Below are 22,946 nucleotides of genomic sequence, written 5' to 3'. Positions count from 1 at the left end.
TTGTTTGCTTGGACATTATTGATCAATCAGTCCAAATAGGATGATCGATTATGCTTTATAGCATGATATAGCCATGCTATAGATGATCAATTAATTGACTTAGGTTGATCGATCATGCTTTATAAACTTGGCATGAGCACTTCTGGATGGTTGATCATTGGCAGAGGTTGATCAATCATTCCAATGTTAATTCATTTAGTTTAACTTTAAAAGCAAGGGAATGATTGAATCCAAGTACTCTAACATGTTTTTAGAAGATGTACATGAAGTTTTGAAACATGTATGGATGCAATGTATGTCCTCAAACTCCATGTTTAACAATTTATTTTAAAAGGAGTTTGGACAGCTCTCTTACATGGACTGAGTTTTGATATACATCAGTGACTCCTAAACTCTAGTCTTCACATTGTCTTTTTCTTCAAGGGTGTTTCTTCAATAGTAGACTTTCCATGATGTTTGAGGTTTTGAGTTGGCTCGATTAGTTTTGAAGCTTAAGACCTTGAGACGCATGTTTCTTGAAGGTAAAGTATTTGAAATGCTTAGTTTTGTAAGTTGTCAACTCTATTAAGTTTTGTTATCATTGAAAGCAAGAAGGGAGTCAACCTATGGTCAACATGAAAATGGTTATAAGAGGCATACTTAAGGCTAAACATTTTCCTAATCGTTTTGGGCTAAAGTAATGGAGTGTGCAGTATATGTGTTGAATGGGTGTCTCGTTTCAAGACCTCATATGAGATTTGGAGTGACCAAATCAGTCACTTTAAACATTTTTATGCATTTGGTTTTATTTCTTATGCACATTTTTCCTGGAAGTTTAACAAGAAATCGGATGAAAGGAGTATGAAGTGTGTTTATGTAGGGGACATTAATGCCACCAAGGGCTATCAATTGTTTAATCGCCTTGCATGCCACAAACTAGTCATAACAATGAATGGGTTTGGAGGAGGAAAAGAAGAGGCTCTCTATTAACTTTCTTATGACTAATTTTCCCATAGAAAATTTTTTCTATTGAAAAAAAATTCCTGTTACTAATTTTTTTTGTATTTGTATCATCATAAGAAATGACGGAAAAACTTTATTAATGTTTGTGCCACTGTAGGAAATTTAAATGTGTGATGCAAAACCAGATGGATTGGGGCATGAATCCACCCCATTTACCATCATAGTCTTGCTATAGAACCTGTAAACAAAGTTGATCCAACCCAACGGCCATTTGCAAGAACATTCCCTTATCTGGGTTTTAGAGTTTCAGAGCAAATAAGAAAACATTACCAGGTCGTATAAAAATATAATCCTATTTCTTTTTCATTTTTAAAATCAGGAAAATTTTGGCAGGGAACGGAAAGAATTAAAGAAAGGTTTCTGGTTTCCCTAGAATGAAACGAAGCAAACTTCGGTAAGGATCCGCTTCTGCTTTTGATTGGGTCCCGAGCAGACCTCATTACAAGATTTGAGATCATCAGAGTCAAGATATTCTGGACAAAAGGTAAAGGATTAAGAAACTTCATCTACTTGAAATATTAAGTCTAGAATCTCAGTAATAGATTTCCAATAGAACAATTCTAAAATTGGATTAAGAACCAGAACAGGTTGCTCTATGAGGATCTGTGAAAGAGCCCATATGCAACTGCACATTAAACAAAAACATATATAAATAGAATAATTTCACAAAAAGAGTCTGCATTATTCTATATATACCTTACAAATCTTAGTTTACCCCAGCATGCTATGCTTTTATACATTTTAGAACAAAGAATTACAAGGCTACAGATCCGAACAACCACATATAGGACAATCAGATACTGTAACAAGCCTAAATATTAGCAAAAAGATTGTAAGTAGTGGAATCTACTATGATAAGCCTCACGGCTGCAATTGCAGCTGCTGCTGCTAAGCAACTGAACCCGCAAACATTCAACCAATGCCAACCCTTCGCCAGTGTTGACAGTTTGTTTCGTTTCACCATCAAGTACATGTGGTTGGCAAGAACAAAAGTGAGAGGGAAAGTGCTCAAAGATCCAGTGAGGCTCATGAAATCCCCCAGAAAAGGTAGAAGAGCCGCCAGCAAGGTGACTACTGCTAGATAACCCCCTCGAACTAATATTCTGAATGAGAAAACATGGAAAGATAATGTATTTCCTTTGCTTCTTCCGTATCTTGTATCCAAGTATTCATACATAGGACTCGCAAATATCTGCAAATAAGCAAGACAAAAACTATTAGTATGATGTCCAGCATGAAGCATACAATAGAACAAGATTTGTGACCGGCTCCTTCCTGCCAAGGGAATCATTAATTTTAACTCCAACCAAAAAAAAGTGATTCTTCCATGGAGTCACAAAAACACTAGAAGTGACTGTGAAGCACCTCCCTTTGCCTTTAGTTATGTTTTTAACATCTAAGTGAAAATTCCAAACCAAAATTGAATTTTTCTTTCTCATTTGCAAAATTTACAAAGTAGAGTGAAAAAAATTACATGCAAAGCAATGACTGACTGGAAAAAAGCCGCTACATTGGCTACTGCCTTTATCCAAAGAGGACCTGAAACACTTTTGAAAAGGTATGTTGATGTCGAGGATCCATAAGCCCAATAGCCCGCAAACGTTACAGCAAGCAACGGCAAACTACCAGCAGTAAATTGAAAAACAAGTGCTCTCTGCATGTTCTTTATCACAGGGGGCTTCACTGTAGCCTTCACAAGAATTGAGGCCATAGAAAGTGAGAATCCATACACCAATTCAAAACAACATGAATTTGCAGCTACATTGATTATTTGCAATTGATTATCTCATTTATAAAACAAGAACCACTAAGCAGTTTCATTGGCAGCTTGAAGGAGACAAAAATATGAGGTTGTCCAACATTGTAAAACCAGCTGTTCAAACTGGCAAGATGAACATTCCAGATCAATTAGTTCATCGGGAGTTCAACCAGGATGATGTCATAATATGTAATAAAATTAAAAACAATTTTATATAATCACAGAATTTTACCTAGTCCTAGAACTTCTTTATAGACATCTACTTTTTAATTGTTATACATTGACTATAGCATGGAGGTTAGATACCTTCCCTTTTGTAAAAGGTGACAAGTTCAAGTCTTCAGTGTCTCCTGTTTAATATTTTGAGCTGTGGAGACTACCAAATCAACCACTAGAACCAGTTTTTTTTTTCTTTATATTTTTGGTGTTGACACTGGAACCATAGGTCAGACTCGAACCCAATACCTCAAGCTAAGGGTCCCCATTGTGGAGCGAAAGGCCAAATCCAGAACCAGGCTGGTTGCTGGTTGGACCAGTTTGGCCAAGAGCATTGACTGATTGCTTGTGTGGTCAAGCAGGTTGGACAACTTCACAAGCATCACATGGAACCTTAGTTTCAAAAGAATTCAATTCAATCCTCAGTCCAGTACTTACAATAATGGGTTAATCCTATCATATTATCATTTTTCATTCCAGTTCTTCTGTTCTCCTCATTCTTTATTTTTGAAAAAGCCCTTACATCCATTCCCCAGCCACATTGATGATTATATTCACCCTACACTTTTGAAACTTTCTTTTCATCCATTATTATTTCCTTTTTAACTTCAAAATACCATAATAACCTAGTCCAAAGTCATTATATTACCATAAATTTTAATTTATTTTAGAAACATTAAAAAAATTGGGAGCTCACATCTTCTGCTTTCTCCCAGAAAGGTGGGCCCTTTGTTTGGGAGCAGTGCCTGCATCCTCCTCTTGCCTCCCCTCTGTTCACACAGTACGCAGAGGAGAGAGGGGTACTCCCCTCTTAAGTGCAGATGGGAGGCAAGAGGTAGCCCCCTCTCCCACAGACATCTGCTTCAGCCTCCTCCTCTCTATGCTCCCCTCTCTCTTCATTTCCCCCTTGGGAAGGGATGTCCTCCTTCACTACCACTTTCCCGGTGCCAAGATAAAAGAGGAGAAGAGGTGGAGCCATCTAACTCTTATGAAAATATTCTTAATTAGATAGGGTTAATAATATTTGCAGGTGTTTTTGAATCACGGGGGGTACCTATACTAAACCTTTTTTTTCTTCAAAACACCCTAGTTACTGACATCCAGATTTCTACCTACCTGGATTTCTGGAATCATTCCTGTATTATACGCGAAAACAAGACTAGCAGCACTACCAATAGAGCTGAAGATTTTGGAGGTCTTTGTTCCATGGATGCCATAATCTCGAGGAGGTAAATTGATTCCTGAGGGAACATAAAATATGCCAGAGAATGTAAGTTATATGCTTAACTTTCACTTTAACATCACAATTAACTCTGAAACAAAATTAAAAATTAGTATTAGTAAAGCTTTGAATAATCCAGTCCACATAAAAAGAAGAAGAAAGAATTGATGGAAGGTAAAATTAGTTCAATTTTTTTGAATAATTAAAAAAAGGAGTTGCATTAAAATCTACCACAATTAAGGATAGAAGATATTACTGATCTCAAATTATAAGCATCCAAAAGTTTCTAAAAATATAAAATAATGAAGAGAAACCAAGACAAATTTTATTCACGGACCAAATGGGTTAGAAAAATTGAAACAAAAGTTTAGACAATTTTTAATTATTTACTGCAATATCCAATAGTGGGTAAATGAGACCTCAACTGGACAAAGCAGACCAGCTGCTTAATACAAATTTTACCTCTATTCATAGTGTGGAGGCAAAAATGGTTACTCCATAATCTCGAAAGAAGTTAGAATTTGGTCCTCAAGTAGAAAAAACAATCAAAGAATTCTTGGAAGGCATACTTGTTTACAAACAAGTGTTTATGATTACTTTAGTTCAGGGAACATGACTGAGTGCTTTTGAGAAAGGTAATTCGTCCACTTTTCTAATTTAATGCATCTAGAAGTCCATCTTAGAAGTCTGAAGTTCCTGGAAGATCAGCAGTGGTCACATGAAATGAAATTGACCTTATAGCAGCTGTAACCAAGATCCAGTCAGATTTTTAATTCAGTATATGTTTTTGAGGGTTAGTGCTCCAAGTAGTTAATGCAATAATTAAACTTCTAAGGCTTTGACCTAGGTCATTCAGATGGTTTCCATCTGTCCCTTGTGTCACATCATCCCCAAGACACACAATATCATCACAAACACAACTAATACAACAATACTAAACCTGCCTGTGCAAAATGAATAGAGAATGATCACAATGACTTCTGATGAACCCAAACAACACCACTACCTTACTAAATTTCTCAAACCATGCTCATGGGCTTTATTTCAAACAATATATAACTTTCTGAAACTTTCACACTTCACGAATCTCCCCCTAAGCAACATACCTTAGAGGTTATTCTATATACACCTCCTACAAGTCTCCATATAAGAAGGTTTTTTAATATCAAGCTGGTATAAAGACTAACCCGTATTGATCGCTACCAATACCAAAATCCAAACAATGATAAGCCGAGCTATAGGTAAAAAAATGTCAAATACATCAACACCATACATCTGAATGTATCCCTTAGCTACCCATCTGGCTTTATAGTGTTCCACGGCGTCATCGACATTAAATTTCACTGTATAGCCCATTTATTGTCAGAGCTAGGTGGTTCCGGTCCACCTGGGTTAGGTTCCGTCCGCCCCTGGTCCATTGATGGGTTAAGTACTTGGTTTTCCGCACCTTAAAAGACTAGTCTTTTCGGGTTGTATTGGCTAAGTATCTGACTAAGAACTTTGAAGTTAAGCGAGCATGAACGAGAGTAATCTTAGGATGGGTGACCTCCTAGGAAGTTGCTAGGCGTTTGACATGGTATCAGAGCTGGGCACACCAGGTCCGCCGTTCGAATCCCGTGAGAGATGGCTCCAGAATAGGCGGGGTGGGTGTCAGAGCTAGGTGGTTCCGTCCGCCCCTGGTCCACTGATGGGTTAGGTACTTGGCTTTTCGCACCTTTAAAGGCTAGTCTTTTCAGGTTGTATTGGCTAGGTATCTGACTAAGAACTCTAAAGTTAAGCGAGCATGAGCGAGAGTAATCTTAGGATGGGTGACCTCCTAGGAAGTTGTTAGGCGTTTGACATGGTATCAGAGTTGGGCATGCCAGGTCCGCCGTTCTCCAGAATAGGCGGGGTGGGTGTCAGAGCTAGGTGGTTCCGTTCGCCCCTGGTCCACTGATGGGTTAGGTACTCGGCTTTCCGTACCTTAAAAGGCTAGTCTTTTCGGGTTGCTAGGCGTTTGACATTTGCAACTAACAACAATTGCTCCAAGGGCCAGATCAACTAAGACCCATGTCTTCCGAGCAACCAATGCATTCATCTCCTCATGCATGGCCTTTTTCTACTCCAAAAAAGTTTAAGTCATCCTACACTTTAGTAGGAAGTGAAATACCTGACAGAGACAAGGCAAATGATCTATACTCAAATGACAAATAATCAAAGGATACATAACAAGAAATAGGAAGTTGAGTACAAGATTGTTGACCTTTTCGGAGACAAATAGGAAGATGAAGGTCATTCACAACAAGATTTGTAGGCGTAGAGGTTGATGGTGGAGGCAGTGGAGTAGGAACTATTAATAGTTGTTCTTTGCCCTTATCTAATGATGATTGCATATGCACATGCCTCCTTTGATACACTTGTAACAGTTTCTGCGTCGTTGATTAGTGCTAGTGTTTGGGACATCAAGATCAAGAATAGGTAAAGAGGACTCAAGAGAGAGACTCCTTCCACAAGGAAGTACCTCAGACAACGAAAAATAAGGTGTGAATTCTCAAAGAGGGTAACACCAATAACATTTTTGTATTCGGGAATACCCAAGAAAAACATACCAAATAGCCCAAGGAGACAATTTATTAATATGCGGACCAACACAATTAACAAAACAAACAGAGCCAAAAACTCGAGGTCAATCAAATAGCTTACTCCCCGGTTTCAACAGATGCATAGGAATGAAACCACCTAACATAGAAGACTGCATTCTATTAATCAAAAAGTAGGATGTGAGAATTGCATCTTCAAAACATTCATTTGGAACAAAATAGTCCAAGCAATTTCAAGCATATGTCAATTCTTGCATTCTACTATATCTTTTTGTTGGGGAGTATACACACAGGAAGTTTGATAAACAATGTCATGCATAGTGCAAAAAATAGAAAATTTATGATTAGAAAATTCATGGATGGAAGCACCAAATTGTGTTTTTATTTCAGCATAAAATTTTGAGATATATCAAATACTTTTGTTTTCTTTTGAAGGAGAATCACCCAAGTCACATAACTATAATCATCAATAAATGTCAAGAAATAATGGAACCAAAAGAATTGGGAATCGGACATGGGCCCATACATTAGAATGGACCAAAGAAAAAGGACATTGACTATGTCAAGTGCTTCCCTAGCTGACATGACTGACAATCAAATGAAGTATCTTAAGGTATAATAGGAATAAACTGATGTAACTTGACTATTGACGAATTCTCAAGCACTATTTTCGTAAGGAGAGGACACACAACCTTTAATGCAATGGATTTCTTTTCAGTCACAATGTCAAGATAGTACAACCCATTACTCTCATGCCCCGAACCAATCTTCCTCCTTGTTTACAAGTCCTAAAACACCCAATGAGATAGAAAAAGTGTGACTAAGCAATGGAGTGACTAAATAAGTTTGGTGACAAACAATAAGTTGATTGGGAATTTCGGAACATATAATACAGAAGTTAATGAAATAACAGATGAAGGGTGAACATCACCTTCACCACAAACAGAAGAAGTAGAACCATCAACCAATGTAACTTATTTATGAGACGAGGATGGAGACACATTTAAGAAAATAGAAGACATACAATACATATGGCTAGAGGAGCCGAAATCTATCACCCAAGAAAAAGGAGAGGAAACATGAAGTGTAAATATATCTGAGCTTGCCATCGTGCTACTAGCCATTGGAGGATTCAAGGATACCTGAGAAGCCGAAGTAGTAGTCAATGCTAGTTACCCTAACTGCAGTCGTATCTTCTGTAGTGTCTCCTAAGTACTACCAAAAGACCAAGTCTCCCTATTAACCACTTCTCCACTTTATATAGAAACACTTGAATTAGCCAAAGCAAACTTCTCAAATTTATCCCAGCATTTGTAAGAGAAGTGAGTCAATCTGCCACAAAGCACACATCTTCTATCTGTACGGCCTCTACCTCTTCCACCACTATCACTTCATCATCCCCTATCTCCAAGTCCTTCTCATCTACCTCTAGAAGATTTAGACCTAGAAGTAGAAGAAGAGATCACAAGACTAGAATGAAAGGTGTTAATCTCTTGCAAAATGCCTCTCATCTCTATAAAGTATTGGGTGACTAATCTATCACCCCTCAATACAAAAAAACTTTGCATATAGCTCGTAAATTCTTGATAAATTAGTTTCTCGAAAAAAAATAGTCGTCAATGTATCCTAGACTTATTTGATGTGTCACAGCTTATAACCTGATTACTTAGATTTCCTCCGTGCTATCGACAAGCCAAGTCATAACTCGATTGTCTTCAACTCCTCAGTCATCATTAGGAAGGAATAGGGGAGCCTCACTTAGAAACTTCAATTTCCTTTTCTCCTTAAGAAACATTTGAACAGATTTGGACCAATTAATATAATTTTTGCCCATTGAGCTTAGTAAATGTTGCCTAAATAATATGAGATTCCTTGGAATATAAATTTCTTGAGCTCTTTGAGGGTGTAACTATTTCACTAGTGCCAGCCATTGAGCAATTTTCAACAAAAAAAAAAAAAAAATATTCACTAACACAAGCTAGAATACAATTTCAAAGGGACCAGTACCAAAAATCCATAAAAAGTACCAGTATTAGCCAATGCAGGTAAGGTGGATCATACACAACACAGAAAAATTAGGGCACTCAAACTCCCATTGCTATAATTCCAGTAATCCAAGAAAAATAGCGTCACAAGAAGATAATAAGGGTTGACGTCAGCCTCAATACTAATGACTCAGGTAAGTACACGTTTTGTATGACATATGCAGGCAACAATAGGGAGAGAAGATCCGAAACAACCCTCTAGGAGTACAAATATCACAAAAAAGATGTTCAAATTGACACCACAAGCCATCAGCTGTAATTTTATAGCACAAATAAAAGGAAAAAGGTTGAACCTGTACTTTCAATCAGCAGCAATTTTGTGAAAGCCCTCTTTATGGAGAGTTCGCAGACTTGAGGAGGAGAAGATTGATTACTCTGATACCATGAAAATTAAGGGAAAATGAAGAATTTTGGTGGGAGAAAGCAAGAGAAAAGAAGAAGAAAAGAGGGGAGAAAGATTGCATTGAGACCAGTCAGGTTAGGGTGTATGGTCAACTCCTAACTTCTTCTATTAAACAGCTTAAGTGATTACAAGATAAAATGACCATAGTACCCCTACTCTACTTATCTCATTTACAGTCATCAAACAGTAATGAAAAGAGAAAAAAATTACATAGTGATTGTATCTATTTCACCTCTTCCTAACTAGAAGTTCAGAACACAATACACTTAGAAAAATTAATAAAATACCCTTGAACTTTAACACATTAAAAGAAGAAGAAGAAAGAAAGAAAGAAAAAAGGAGGAGAAACAAAAAGTACATACCATCTCTGATAGACAGAACTAAGGCTGCAGCAATGTATATAAGGCTCAAGATGGTTGAGACTCCAAGCCAAACCCTTAGAGCTGATAAATGGGGTATTGAAAAGGCAAAAATGGCACAGACGACGCCAGCAACTGCTATGCAGTAAGGTAACTTCAAGGCACCATCATCCCTGTACAAGAGATAGATTGCCTGTAAAAGCCAAAAGAGTAGATTACAAAAAAAAATCCAAGGAAATAGGAGAAACTGTCCAAAACTGAAATTGACAAGACCTATTTACTCAAAAAAAATGTGTCAGCATATTCTACAAGTTGTGAGTACTATGGTCTTTAGTAACTGAAAACCATAAGTATTGGTGAATTGTTTATTTGAGTTGACATCCAATCACATTGCAGCAGGTTTAAAAATAGGTAGAGTAAATGGTAAGACCAACTATGTTGCAGATGTAGAAAGAATTAGGGAAGCAATAGAGATAAAATTTGCATTTAGAAATACTGAGAACAACTTACAAATCCATTTGCACTAAATTTGCAATGCCACCCTAAAGAGTTTTCACAATAGTGCAAGATAACTTGCAACATAATAAAGAGGAAAACACTTGAAAATATTAAAACAAACTAAGATGTGATACCAGGGTATGCAAAGAGTTTTTTGGTAGCCACCATACAGGATTTTTGAAACCCTTTGAAGAGTGGAGCAAGTTAGGCCCAAAACTGAAACTGAATGTGCTTTGTGACAACCACCCATAAATTACAATTAAGTCAAATCTGAAATGAGGATGTACTTCACAACCTCATGCAGACCACTACTCCAGTAAAACAAAAGAATTCCAGTTCTGTTGCCCACAAATTCTAGAAATGAGATAATGATGAGTAAGGTATCTAAAACAAAACTTTCAATGAAAATAATATAAATTTGCATTGAAAAACTGCTTCAAAATTTATGCAACAAAATAACGATTTATTTTCAAAAGAGGTCACATCACCATTATAATTTTTTGTTTTAGCCATAGCTTTCACTAAGGATATCTTTTTTTTTTTTTTTTGGTGAACAATTGCTGAAATGTCTTATCCTCCCTACCCCCAACTATGGCAATTTGGACTCCTCCTCCAATGGGCTATTATAAACTAAATTTTGACAGAAGCGCTTTTGGATGTCTGGCCCAGCGGGTTTCGGTGGTGTTGTTCATGACGAAAATGGTGCTCTTCTTTTTTCATTCGCTAGGCCTATTGGAATTTCAGATTCTACTACTGCTGAATTATCTGGATTATTAAACGGATCACGGATCTTCAAAAGTAGTCTTTCTGGGCTCCTTTGCATTGAAGGAGATTCGAAAATCGTCATCAATTGGTGCGCAAAGACAGAACGTCCACCTTGGCGACACTGGAACATGTTCTATGATATATGTAATTTAACTTCTGCTTTAAATTGTAAATGGAAATATATTCCTAGATCAGCTAATCATTTAGCTGATGCACAGGCTAAATTAGACATCTCACTCCATCACCTTGTTGTGGAGGTAGGCCCTGTTTAACAAGGTATGTAATCTTCATCTTTTAATAGCGTATACATCTTCATTCAAAAAAAAAAAAAAGAATATATTTTTGCTTTGCTAGAATATACAAGCTGATTTTCACTTTGAATATCTTAGTTCTAAGGATTAGCAAACGTTTTACACTACTGTCAACCTATAGCAGACCTACTTATCTGACTAGGAGCCTATTTAGTGGGAGAAGAAAGACCTGAGGTGGTCTATATTTTTTTGTAAAGCTTACAAGAAAGTAACCAAAGTTTTCATTAAGTGGGTTTTTATTTTTCAAATGGGTCCATAAAGCTTTTTTTTTTTTATTCAGTTGGTATTAGGAGAAACAATGTCCTAAGAGAGTTATTAAAATCACCAAGACGCATGAGAGTGCCATAGTGCAAAACAAAGTGCATAGACACATGTGACCCTTTGGTATATGTCATTCTAGATGAAATGGTATTTGATTGATAAATCAAGAAATGGCATAAAACTGGAAATACAAAAGCAGGTTTGAAGATCCAAGAGCTTATAAATAATCCAATTTATCGGTATTTATATTTTACAAAGGGTGATCTAACATTCTGGCATATCTAGGATAGGCCTTTTTACTGCTTCCTCACATGGATTTTTTTCAAGAAAGATGCAGCATATCTTTTTGAAAAGAAGGTTAATTATTGCCTTTATCTTTTTTAAAAGATGCAGCATATCTAGGACATTTTAATAAGAAGGTTAATTATTACACCAAGTACTGTTGTAGAATAACGTAAACCAATTGACCATATTTTACCAAAGAAAAGATACACCATGGTTTTGTGGAAATTTTCAAGAGAATGTGTCTCTAATTCAGTTTGAGGTCAAAGCATTCCCCAAAGAGACCATTGCTATTGCGTAGGATCAGTTTTTAAAAAGGATTGAGAAATTGAAGAGGATGCCAAGCCTAGGATGTTGGCTAGCAAAGGTGGAGTTAGCTCCTATAATGCTATCCTATGTGTACATCCTCAAAATGTTCAAGGCAATTGTTAGGCCAACTATTCAAACAGTTTTTAGGAAGTCAAGAAGCACTGCCTACAAAAGATGAAGTTTGCATGTTGGCTTAGATATGCAGTATGTTGAAATATGTCCAGATTTATTTTCTTATTGTATTGATGAAATCTCTCCTATATTAAAGGCTAGATTAACTCTAAGAATAAATCAATTTTCTTTTTATTCATCATCTTATGTTGTATATATTGTAGCAATTGTAGAATTGAACAAGAATTTTTTTTATTCTTCATTTTCATCATGGTATTAGAGCCTAGGCTATTCTTTTTCAGCGGCCTTCATTGCTTACAGTCACCATTGTTTCCAGTCTTCATTATCTTTTTTTACCCCTTTATCTGGCCTTTATTTGTTGAAATCTATTCACGGGCCTTCATTGCCGAACTTGTCTATGTAGAAAGGTGTAGCAACGGGTTTATCTTTCCTGTCAAACTTCTCTACCAATGTTACCTTGGAACTTTGTTGATTTTCAGGACTCCATGGATTTAACTCAGGAAGAAGAGGTTATGGACTTGTTTCCTAACCTTCCCCCTAAACTCAATTTATAGATTAATCAAACTATAATATTACAATAATACCCCTAGAACTTTAACTAATTACATCAATACTATCTCTATGAGATGACTCTTTATTTACTATCCTGCCATCATTGTATGGGCTTGTGGGCCTTCTCCTTGGTCTATGGGCCTTGAGCCTATCTTCTACATCTCTTGGATGTGTGGGCTTTCCTTGACCTTAGGAGCTTAGGCCCATCTTCCAACACACTTGGATGTGTAGGCCTTCCTTGGCCTTATGGGCTTGGGCCCATCTTCCAACACACTTGGATAAGTGGGCCTTCCTTGGTCGTGTGGGTTTGGGCTCATCTTCCAACACTCCCCCTCAAGCTGGAGAAGAGAACATCATGTGAACTCCCAGTTTACTACAAATGGTGTATAGGATCTTCTCGTATAAAATGGCAATTCTCCATATCTTCCAACACTCCCTCTCACGCTGGTGGTCTCTTCCATGAAGCCCAACTAGCATAAAATAAGTGAGAGTAAAAACACTCCAAGTGGTATGACATCGCTTCATACTCCAGTCATAAGTCATGTTGGATGTAAGGCACACTCCTATCTTCTGTAGGTAGTGGGTCTATACGCAGTGCTCAGAAGTGTAATAAAACTCCTCCATCACTGTGTCCCTCCACAGGACACCGACTCTCAAATAGTAGGAGTAATAAATACCAATTAAGGGGGGTAACAGGTAATTACCTGAAAGATAATATTTTGGGGCCACCTTGGCTTTCTTCATCATCAGAATAGCCAATGCTAATAAAAATCAGCAATTGAGAAGTCCTTCAATAATAATGTGTTTAATCCAAAAAGACACTAGCAGAAACTAAAATAGGCCTGGGCCCAATAACACGTACAAAATAATAAAAATCCTTGTAAAAGGACCCATGAAATAATCCGATGCAAATATCTGCACCAAAAAATATGTTGACCAAGGAATATGCTGCCAATACTTCAAAATAATAATCCAGCCAAAGACAGAGGACCGAGTCGAGCCGACCCAAATATTTGACCAATATTGCCGAGTCGCAGGCAGAAACAAGTGGGCCGAGTCAAGTTGACCCGGGCCAAGTTGACTCGTCGAGTTGAGCCTGGACCAGGTTGGGCTAAATCAACTTTGCTCGCTGGGTTAACCCGAACAGTACAAATGACTCTCGGGTCACTGATTCGTTGGGTTGACTCGGCAAGGTCTGGTCCGAGTTGGGCTTGGCGCTGGTTAATTCAAGTTTCCTAACTTAGGAAAATTTTATTTGGGCAACAGCCATCTTCTTGCCCGCTTCCGAACAGAGCGGAAAACCAGAGAGGGCGTAGCCAGCGATGAGAGGAGTTTCCGCAATAAGAAACATAACTGGAAAATCAGCAGTGTTCCTCCAAAAATCTCAACACAGAGGAAGGAATCCAGCGAGTCGATAGCTGGACAACAACAACTTTAGTGATCGATAGAAAATCCCAGGCAAACGCGTCTCTGTAAGTGGCAATGGATCTGGCGCCTCGGTAAACTTAAGGAAATCTCGTCTCACCACTGGAACGTGAATTCCGGCAATGGAGCGGAAGGAAACTTTTTGAGAGTGTACAAAGGTATGCAGCGGCTTAATCTGAGTAGAGTTAAGCTTCTACTCAATCACCGGCACAAAATAATCTCGCAGATTTCCTAGTTTCCTTCTTCGTCTTCCTCGTGATGCCAGTGCAACTGCAAAACCAAGCGAGCCAACAGTCTGGCGAAGGAAGTTTCGGCTTGCTAGTGGAGAACAACAACTTTTGATGGCAATCAGATAGCAACGAAAAAAATCGGAAGATAGATGACAGCTTTCTCCTCCTACGCGATCATGCGCAGATTCCTCCAACGCTGCTTCCGAATCTCGGAACCTTCATTCTGTAAAATACAGCAGCGAGTTTTTCCATCTCTCCACGCTGCGATAAGGATGAGCATTCAGATCATTGTCTCCATCACCAACAAACTCAACCAGGCCGCATCCCTCGACGACGACGTTGTTAAAGACGCGCTCATTGTTGAAGAAATCGTTCATTGAAGTGGGCTGGCAACCGATCAGCTTTCACACTTGGTGTATGGTCATTTCGGCGATTTCACCATCAACGCCAAGTTTCTGGTCACACAATCGTCATCCGAGTCGTTTGATTTCACAGCCGAGTCCGAGTTGCTGCATATGAAACCATGCGCTTTCGTCAACGGTGATGACCCACTGGTATGACGTTGTTCTGCTTGACTCCAAGGGTGAAACCAAGCAAAGAGTTTGACACAGCTTTGTTGATCATGAAGATCTAATGAGTTTGACACTATTGCAAAAAGTATGAGATGAGAATCACAAGATTGCAGAACCAACAACAAAGGATATTCGAAAGGTAGATGGGTGAGACCGGATTGGTTGGACTGGACTCACGTCGATATGCAGCAAAAGAAAACAAGCAGTAATAAAAAACAAAGTTCCAGTAATTAAGAAAAATGAACCATTAATATGAGACAGAAAAAAGAAAAAAATAGGTTTCTAGAATCTTGAAAACCATACCTGTGTGCCCTGAAAATCAATGCTCCGATACCATGTCGATTTTCAGGACTCCAATGATTTAGCTCATGGAGAAAAAGAGAGAGACACCCATTGAGAGACAACAAGAGAAAGAAGAGGTTATGGACATGTCTCCTAACCCTCCCCCTAAGCTCAATTTATAGATTAATCAAACTACAATATTACAATAATACCCCTGGAACTTAACCTAATTACAGCAATGTCATCTCTACGAGATGACTCTTTATTTACCATCATGCCATCATTGTATGGGCCTGTGGGCCTTCTCCTTGGTCTATGGGCCTTGAGCCCATCTTCTACATCTCTTTGATGTGTGGGCCTTCCTTGATCTATGGGCATGGGCCCATCTTCTACATCTCTTTGATTTGTGGGCCTTCCTTGGCATTATGGGGTTTGGGCCCATCTTTCAACACACTTCGATATGGGGTCGTGTGGGCTTGGGCCCATCTTCCAACAGAACTCATCCAGCTATTATGACTGAAACTTCCCAGTCCTCAACAATCACCTCTATTCCCCAACAAATTCCTACTCAACCTGAGAAACTCACCTTCAGATTTCTACAGTTAAACTGAATGGTATGAACTTTATGGAGTGGTCTCAATCTATCAAAATATTTTTGATCAGTCACGAGAAGTTTAAATATGTGAATGGAGTTGCAAACGCATCGTCAGAGAACAATAAGTCCTATGAGACATGGGAGGTTGGCAATTGTCGGAAGATTGGCCCAAGCCCACACGACCAAGGAAGGTCCACAAGTCCAAGTGTGTAGAAGATGGCTCAAACCCACGACCAAGGAGGAGGCCCACACAGTGGTGGCATGATGATAAGAATCATCTCATAAAGATGGGACTGATGTAATTAGTTTATAATTTATATCATTTATTCACTCTTACTAGGGTGAAGGGTATTCTTGTAATATTAGTATTTTTATATCTATGAATACGACTTAAGGGGGAGGGTTTGGACAAGTTCATTACCCTAATCTTCCTCCTATATCTCCAAATTCGTCACTCTTCCTCTTCTCCTCCTTAAACCCTTACTCCACAACTCTTCTTCTTCTTCTTCTCACCCCTTAATTCTCTTCCACAATGATTATACATCAGTAAATCCTAAGTTTCAACATGGTATCAAAGCGGGGAAATATTTGAGATGGAAAAGGAGAAGAAAATGGAGAAGAAGGGGAGGAAGAAGAAGAAAAAGAAGAAAGAAAAGGAAACAAGAGGTGTTTCTCGGTTTTCCTTTAGTCTTCTTCCCAATTCATATTTTTATTGGATTTTTAACTCTATTACCGTACGTTTCATATAGCAAATTATATATCGTTGGAAAGATATCTAAGTCTAGTTCCCAACTTAACAACAAGCATTGAGATCAGAGTTTTTTAGAAAGAGAAATCGACATCTGAAGCAGCAAAGGTAAAGTAGCAGAAAAGTTTTGTGCAGCAGCAGAAAGCTTCAACTTTCGAGCCATTTTATGCCATTAAGAACGAAACTTTATATGGAGAATTATATATCAAAAGAAAGATATGTATGTCTATTTTCTTACCTATTCAACCAATTCTCATTCTGAGTTTTTTAGATAGAGATATCAATCTCGGAAAATTCAATGGTCATGCTGGCCAAAGAAGAAAGAGTACTCAGTTCGGCTAGATTACAGAACCCGAAATCAATCAGATTATTTATCTCAAAAGAAGTATATTTTATGAAGAGAAGTTATACTAGGTTGAAAGGTATTTAAGTCTAGTTTCAGAAGGAGAAAATTTCATGTTCATCTTATCTATATTTAAGGAGATATTTGCATTGGAAGAATCAAAGGTCATGCCGGTATATTGTTGCGTGCGAAGATCTGGATTTAAGCCAAATTTTTTGCTTAACTTTTTGAGTTGTTGTTATTCATCAACAATATCAGGAAATTATCTCACGATCTACCGTTGGAAAATTTTTGTTTGTTAACTAACAATATCTGGAAAGAAACTTTAGAAGATCATCTTATTTTCATAAACTTTCCTTGATTTATTTGTCAAAGATTTCAAGAAAAAAAAGGCAAGGAAAGGTGTCTTCTTTGATTGCTAAGTTGGCACCAATTGAAGGAGGAAACTACCTTATTTAGAAGATTTTTCCAGTCACGGATTTTGCGAGATTTTGTTGGTATTTTGAAAGATTACGAAGAATTTGATTTGGTATCCTTGCCTAAAAAATTAAGGCAACAAAAGATTGAAATATTTGGCTTGGCTCGAGTTACTTGGTTTACAATATTTGAGCTAGTGAAGTTGTTGATTCTAGTTTTCTTTTACTTGATCATACAAAAGGTGGATTAGCACTTTAGCTTGCAAAATAAGTGTCTACTTTAAGCTGGGATCATTGACATTATCTCCCAGCTTGAAGGGGAGAACATAAAGAGAAGTATGAAGGATGAGCACACTGGAGGTTGTTTGATTTATTGATTATCAAACAGCACTTAGTTCAACTTATTATTGGTAGTCTATTACTCTGCTTGACTCACTCACTCACAGTCAAAGCTACTATTTGCTATATGCTATCTGCTACGAGCTTGACTTTGGCTTGATTATTACCCTGGATTATTACTTTGGATTAGCCTCAGCTTATCACTTGGTGCATAGTTTCCTTATTCAAGGATGGACTTGCAGCACATTATCTTATGTGTCCTTATTGCTCTTAAGGACTTTTATTATCTACTGGTTATCTGTTGCTATTATGTCCCTTTGATTGAGACATTATTATTGAAGGACTTATCAATTGTTGACTGTTGTCAGCATTGGTTACTCCGATGAAGAAGAAAACACATGGTGACCCCAAAATATTATCTTTCGGTGATTACCCTTTGCCCCCTTAATTGGCAGTTTTACTCCTGCCATTTGAGAGTCGGTGTCTTGTGTGGGGACACCGTGATGGAGTCTATTATTACACTTCTGAGCAATGCCTATAGACCCACTACCTATAGAGGATAAGAGTGTGTCCAACATCCAGCGTGAGTCAAGTCTATTATTCACCCAAGAGGTGTTTTTTGTAGCTACCATGAGAAAGCGGGTAGACTCTGTGCCCCACAATAGGGCTACTTTTCCGCCTGTGAAATTAAGTAGAAAGTATTTTTGACTATGACCATTTGACTGGAGTATGGAGCGATGTCTTACGACTAGGAGTGATTTTACTCTCTCTTAAATTATGCCACCTGGGACTCTTGGTAAAGAAGAAAGAGACCACCAGCTTGAAGGGGAGTATTGGAAGATATGATGGACTGACATTTTATATGGGAAGATCCAATACACCATTTGCAGCAAGTTGAGCGTTCATGATGTTCTCTCACCCCCAACTTGAGGAGGAGTGTTGGAAGAGGTGGACAACATAATTAATTTTGATTTAACGGAAATCATTTTTTTCAAAAAAAGGGGGCAAAGGTGACCATCAAATAAAAAACAATAAAATGAATGGGGTGAGTGTAACCTGGAAAATTTTCAACAGGGTGAGTGTAATTAACCCTTTACTTAGTTGGTAAACTAGCCACTTAGCAGTGGGTACCGAGGAAAATCGACATTATGCTAAAGCGTATATAATGCTCAGGCATCACAATAACCAGCATAAGATGGACTGATTTTTTTCTGTCCTTTTTCTTCACAGTGGTTACTGAGAAGATTCATATTATGCTAAAGAGTAAACAATGCTCAGGCATTACAGTTACAGGCATAAGATGGCCTGGCATAATGTTTATTCTCTGTAGGGCCTTCCCTCTCCCTATTCTCCTTTCTTTTCCCTTAATAAAATCATCACCATTCAAACATTGTTTTAAGTGTTGCCAAGACTAATTGAGAAGTATAAACAAAATCTTACAATGGTCAGGCAGTGCTAATTGTTACGCTGAAAATTGACCAATATATGCCCCTCTCTGCCCTCTCTTTCTGCAAGGGGGGGAGCTAACCCTACTGGCTCCTCTCATGCTGAGGCAAGGGCAAAGCCCTCCTCTGCTTCATGCACTGAGCAGGGGATAAGTGCCATACTAATTAGAATGAATTGTAAAGAGGTGAACAAGTGCTGGCATAAAAACCAGCCAACCTGCTCTTAACTCTTATTCTCGGCTGATTTATGATGCAAGAGCTGATAAGAAAAATCCTTCTTAATCTAGAGTCTGGATGACTACACAATTTAAATTCAACTTACCTTCATAGCCTGCCCAGCCAGAATAATATATCCAGTACAGATCATGAATAGATTTATGTATTGCAGCGCCCATGTCAGAGAATACATTTTACTGCCTGTAGTAAACATCTGTCAGGAGGTAGAAGGAAACTCAAATGACCCATGGCATGTAAAACAAAGAAGTTATCATTGTGGCAACTATAAGAGATAGAATCCAAAGAGAATCCAAAGAGATAGAAAAGCATGTGACACCATATGTGGTACCTTCTTAAAAAAACCAGAACTACTATAAAAAAAAATGCCCCATTAGACAGAAGTCACGATCAGAATACATTCCCCAAGTGAAGAATTTAAATACCAGTGCATCCTGCAATGGTTGGTTGAACAAGAGCAACCAGAGATCATATTTAACAGAAATAAGAGCCAATACTGTCAGAATTTTCCATCTGAGCATTCTAGATTGGGGATCCTTCAAATAGTCAAACTAGGATTATTTATTGTGTTAACATGTTTACAGAACATTGCTGGATTGTAAAAAAAAAAGTGCTATCAAGGACCTTGTGACTTGTCATGTAAGAAATGAACTTAAGAGGGGAATATGGTCCGTCCAAAGTCAGGCATCAGACCAAGTGCATATGAATTCTTTCTGTACTCTAGACAGATTAGTGAATGATATAAGCAATAGGATAGTTCTTAAACTGACCATAAACAACAATATCTTCACGGAGCTTTTAATAACTAAATATTCTGAACAATAACATAGCAGACTTTGAAAAATTAAAGTTAAGAATGTTCAATAAGTAAGAGACCGTATATATGGCCTGCTAGATCTCTGTATCTTATGTGCCTCTTTCCTCCAACTTCATGAAGACGCGAAAGAAGTATACTCGCATAGAGGGATATGGCTGCTGCCAAAACTAATCCCACTCCACCAGCTATCCAACCAAGCGGTACCATTATGGCACCAGAATATCCCAAGACATAGGCGCTGTTAACTCCAGTTGTGAGGACAAAACCCACTTGATACCAAGGATCTACAGCAATTCAAACACAAGAAAGATGATTTTACTAGTTTTTCAAAAAAAAGAAAGATAATTTTACTAAATATGAAATTAAATAAATTAACAGGATATCAAAGCAATATAAAAGAGATATGAAGATATGTGTAGGTTCTCAAAGAACTTGCATCCATTATCCTTTTACCTCACATTTAAGTAAACCTTTTGGACAAATATACAAATTTCATACAGGACATCATGGTTTTGTTTCTTGTAACTGTAAGGCTTTCTTTCTATTGATGGTTTGATGTATTTAAAAAAAAAAAATGGAAGAATACACAGGAGGAAGAAACAGAACTTTTCAGCAATTTAAAGAAGTACATTCTAATCCTATGTGAAATATTAACAGAAGCACATAAGGTCTGCTTTTCAAAATTTTCCATCTATAATATGCTCTAGTCTCACCATTTATATTTTTGACAACAACAACTCCTAAAATATACGGTCAAACAGCCTTTGAATCAGTATTTCGACTTCCCTAATGGCTCTTTCCTTTCCTGGAAACCCAATAAATTACCCAAATATTCACTTATCCTAAGCACAAAGTTTCTTCAGATCGAAAAGGTCTTTAAACTACATCTGGAAGAGCCAAACGTGAAAAGTTGTACTACAGCAAGTGCAATTTCAACTGCTTTTAGAATATTCTTCAAACTCAAAATGCATAAGTTTTATAAAATTCGGAACTGGTTTCTGTATTGGAAAAGAACAAAGGCAATCATGCTGACTTACAGTTGCACTAAACAAAGTTTTTTATTGTTTACAGTATGCGTTCTGTTTAAATTTGAAGCTTTTGTAAGTGGAATCAGGAGGTTTTGCAACATAAAATCCTCTTTTCTCAGCATCACAGAGCTAAAGATTTCAGTTTTGATGTGTGTGGGCGTCAAATTTCAAAACAAGTTCATTTCAAAATACTTTGAACAACAATATGTTAGTAAAATGACAGAGACCCAAATTTGTTTTTTGATAAAAAGTGTGGGAATAAAGCCAATATGTATCCCTGATTTCACAAAACCTATGAGATTATAAATCAAGATATGAATGATGAGGTCAACTTTGGCAATGAAAATTTTATAAAACTTTCCGCAGAAGCAACGTGGGAAGTTTACAGAATGCCATGAATAGTCCAATATTTAGATTCCAGATTGCCATTTACATGAAGAATCAGTGGCAGAGAATTACCATTGCTTATCAGATGCGCTGTCTCGTCGGCGGCCTCGGTCGCTAGCTTTTCCTCCAAATGGATTATTTCCTCGGAAGAGGTAACATTGTCAAAGTCCATCGTGAGCTCTCCTCTCAGGAGCGAAGAGACCACCTCTTCGTCGTCTGAGGAGCACAAAGTCACCTCCAGCTTCTCTCTTTCTGCGAGTATTAGAGTAAACTTAAATAAACGACCGCCATTCTCTCGAAAGGGACAAGCTGAAAGTCAGAAAAACATTGAATTTTCAAATGAAGTCGGTTTTAAGACCCGCTTGCCTGATTGGCCCAACTTCTCGTCTTTCTAAATCAGTCTGTGCCTCCCTTTTCGAGATTCTTTTCGCACTCGAATCCGAAAAATAAGCTGAAAACCGAATAATAATCGCAAGTTGCAGGACTCCATGCGGCTTTCCAGTTTCCCCTGCCGGATACGAATCTAGTGTTGCGGCTTTCCTGTTTTTCAGTTTTTTTTCCTCGGTTTGAAATTCTCAACTGTAGTCGGTTCATTCCGCGCTTACTGAACCGTCTAACGGAACCCGCCAAAATCCGTGGCTCATTCTCCACGCAAACCTCCACAGTTCCACGGTGTCATCTATACACACGTAACACACCCACCCCCGACCATGGTTTGCCGACTCGCTAAATATCACAATCATTTGAGACCAATATAAAAAGAGTTTTGTGACACGAGATCAGGACTTGACTCGGAGTTGTCTGAGTCCGAGCTTGACTTGCGGGGGGGCGAAACTTGTCGGAAATGGTTTGGAAATAATGCAAAAACTGTAGAAAGAGCGGAAGGAGGAGGGGGGGTGGCGTGTGGGGTTCGAGAACCGCGGCTCGCCCAAATAGCATGTTGCAGGGCAGTCCGGGTATGCCATGCCAAACCAACTCGTTACCCTATAAATCGGGGTCTAATCGCTTGAGTCACGAGTTGACCCAACTCGCGAAACGATGCTCTTGACCGGCACTTACGCTTCGTTTCATCATGTGTACGTCATTCAAGTCAATATATCACAAAAACCAAAATTATGGTCCCTAATTTCGTCTGTCAAGTTCCCTTTTCTCTAAAAGAAAAAATAATAATAATAATAGCGGACCACATTCAAGAGGGTGTCCACATGCACACACTGGTGGAGATGATGGAGAAGGTGAAAGTGAAGATGGGATGGAGTTGATGGAACCAGAGCATCAACCAAATTTTCATTCAGGATAGTTCTCTATCTTCTAGTGTACAAGCATGGATATGGAGACGATGGATAAGGTGATAGTGGAGAAGGGATGGAACTGATTGAACTAGAGCATC

The 22,946-nt window shown here is 38.1% G+C and overlaps 1 protein-coding gene across 1 annotated transcript; it reads right to left on the bottom strand.

Moving 5' to 3' along the window:
• Positions 1-1,686: 1,686 nt before the first annotated feature.
• Positions 1,687-21,802, bottom strand: LOC137942505 (probable proline transporter 2). The gene is made up of 7 exons (XM_068788192.1): positions 21,629-21,802; positions 20,201-20,425; positions 19,413-19,507; positions 9,589-9,778; positions 4,094-4,218; positions 2,477-2,692; positions 1,687-2,194 (listed from the first exon to the last, which is right to left on the bottom strand). The coding sequence occupies exons 1-7, from the start codon at positions 21,726-21,728 to the stop codon at positions 1,814-1,816; spliced, it is 1,332 nt and encodes a 443-aa protein (XP_068644293.1). The 5' UTR covers positions 21,729-21,802; the 3' UTR covers positions 1,687-1,813.
• Positions 21,803-22,946: the final 1,144 nt, after the last annotated feature.

This window comes from Aristolochia californica, unplaced genomic scaffold, assembly GCF_029961685.1.
Source record: "Aristolochia californica isolate CCGP_79_NKW_82.1479 unplaced genomic scaffold, dmAriCali1.0.hap1 SCAF_10, whole genome shotgun sequence".
NCBI lineage: Eukaryota > Viridiplantae > Streptophyta > Magnoliopsida > Piperales > Aristolochiaceae > Aristolochia > Aristolochia californica.
Note: the sequence above shows the minus strand (reverse complement) of the source record. Positions and strands in the feature narration are given on the sequence as shown.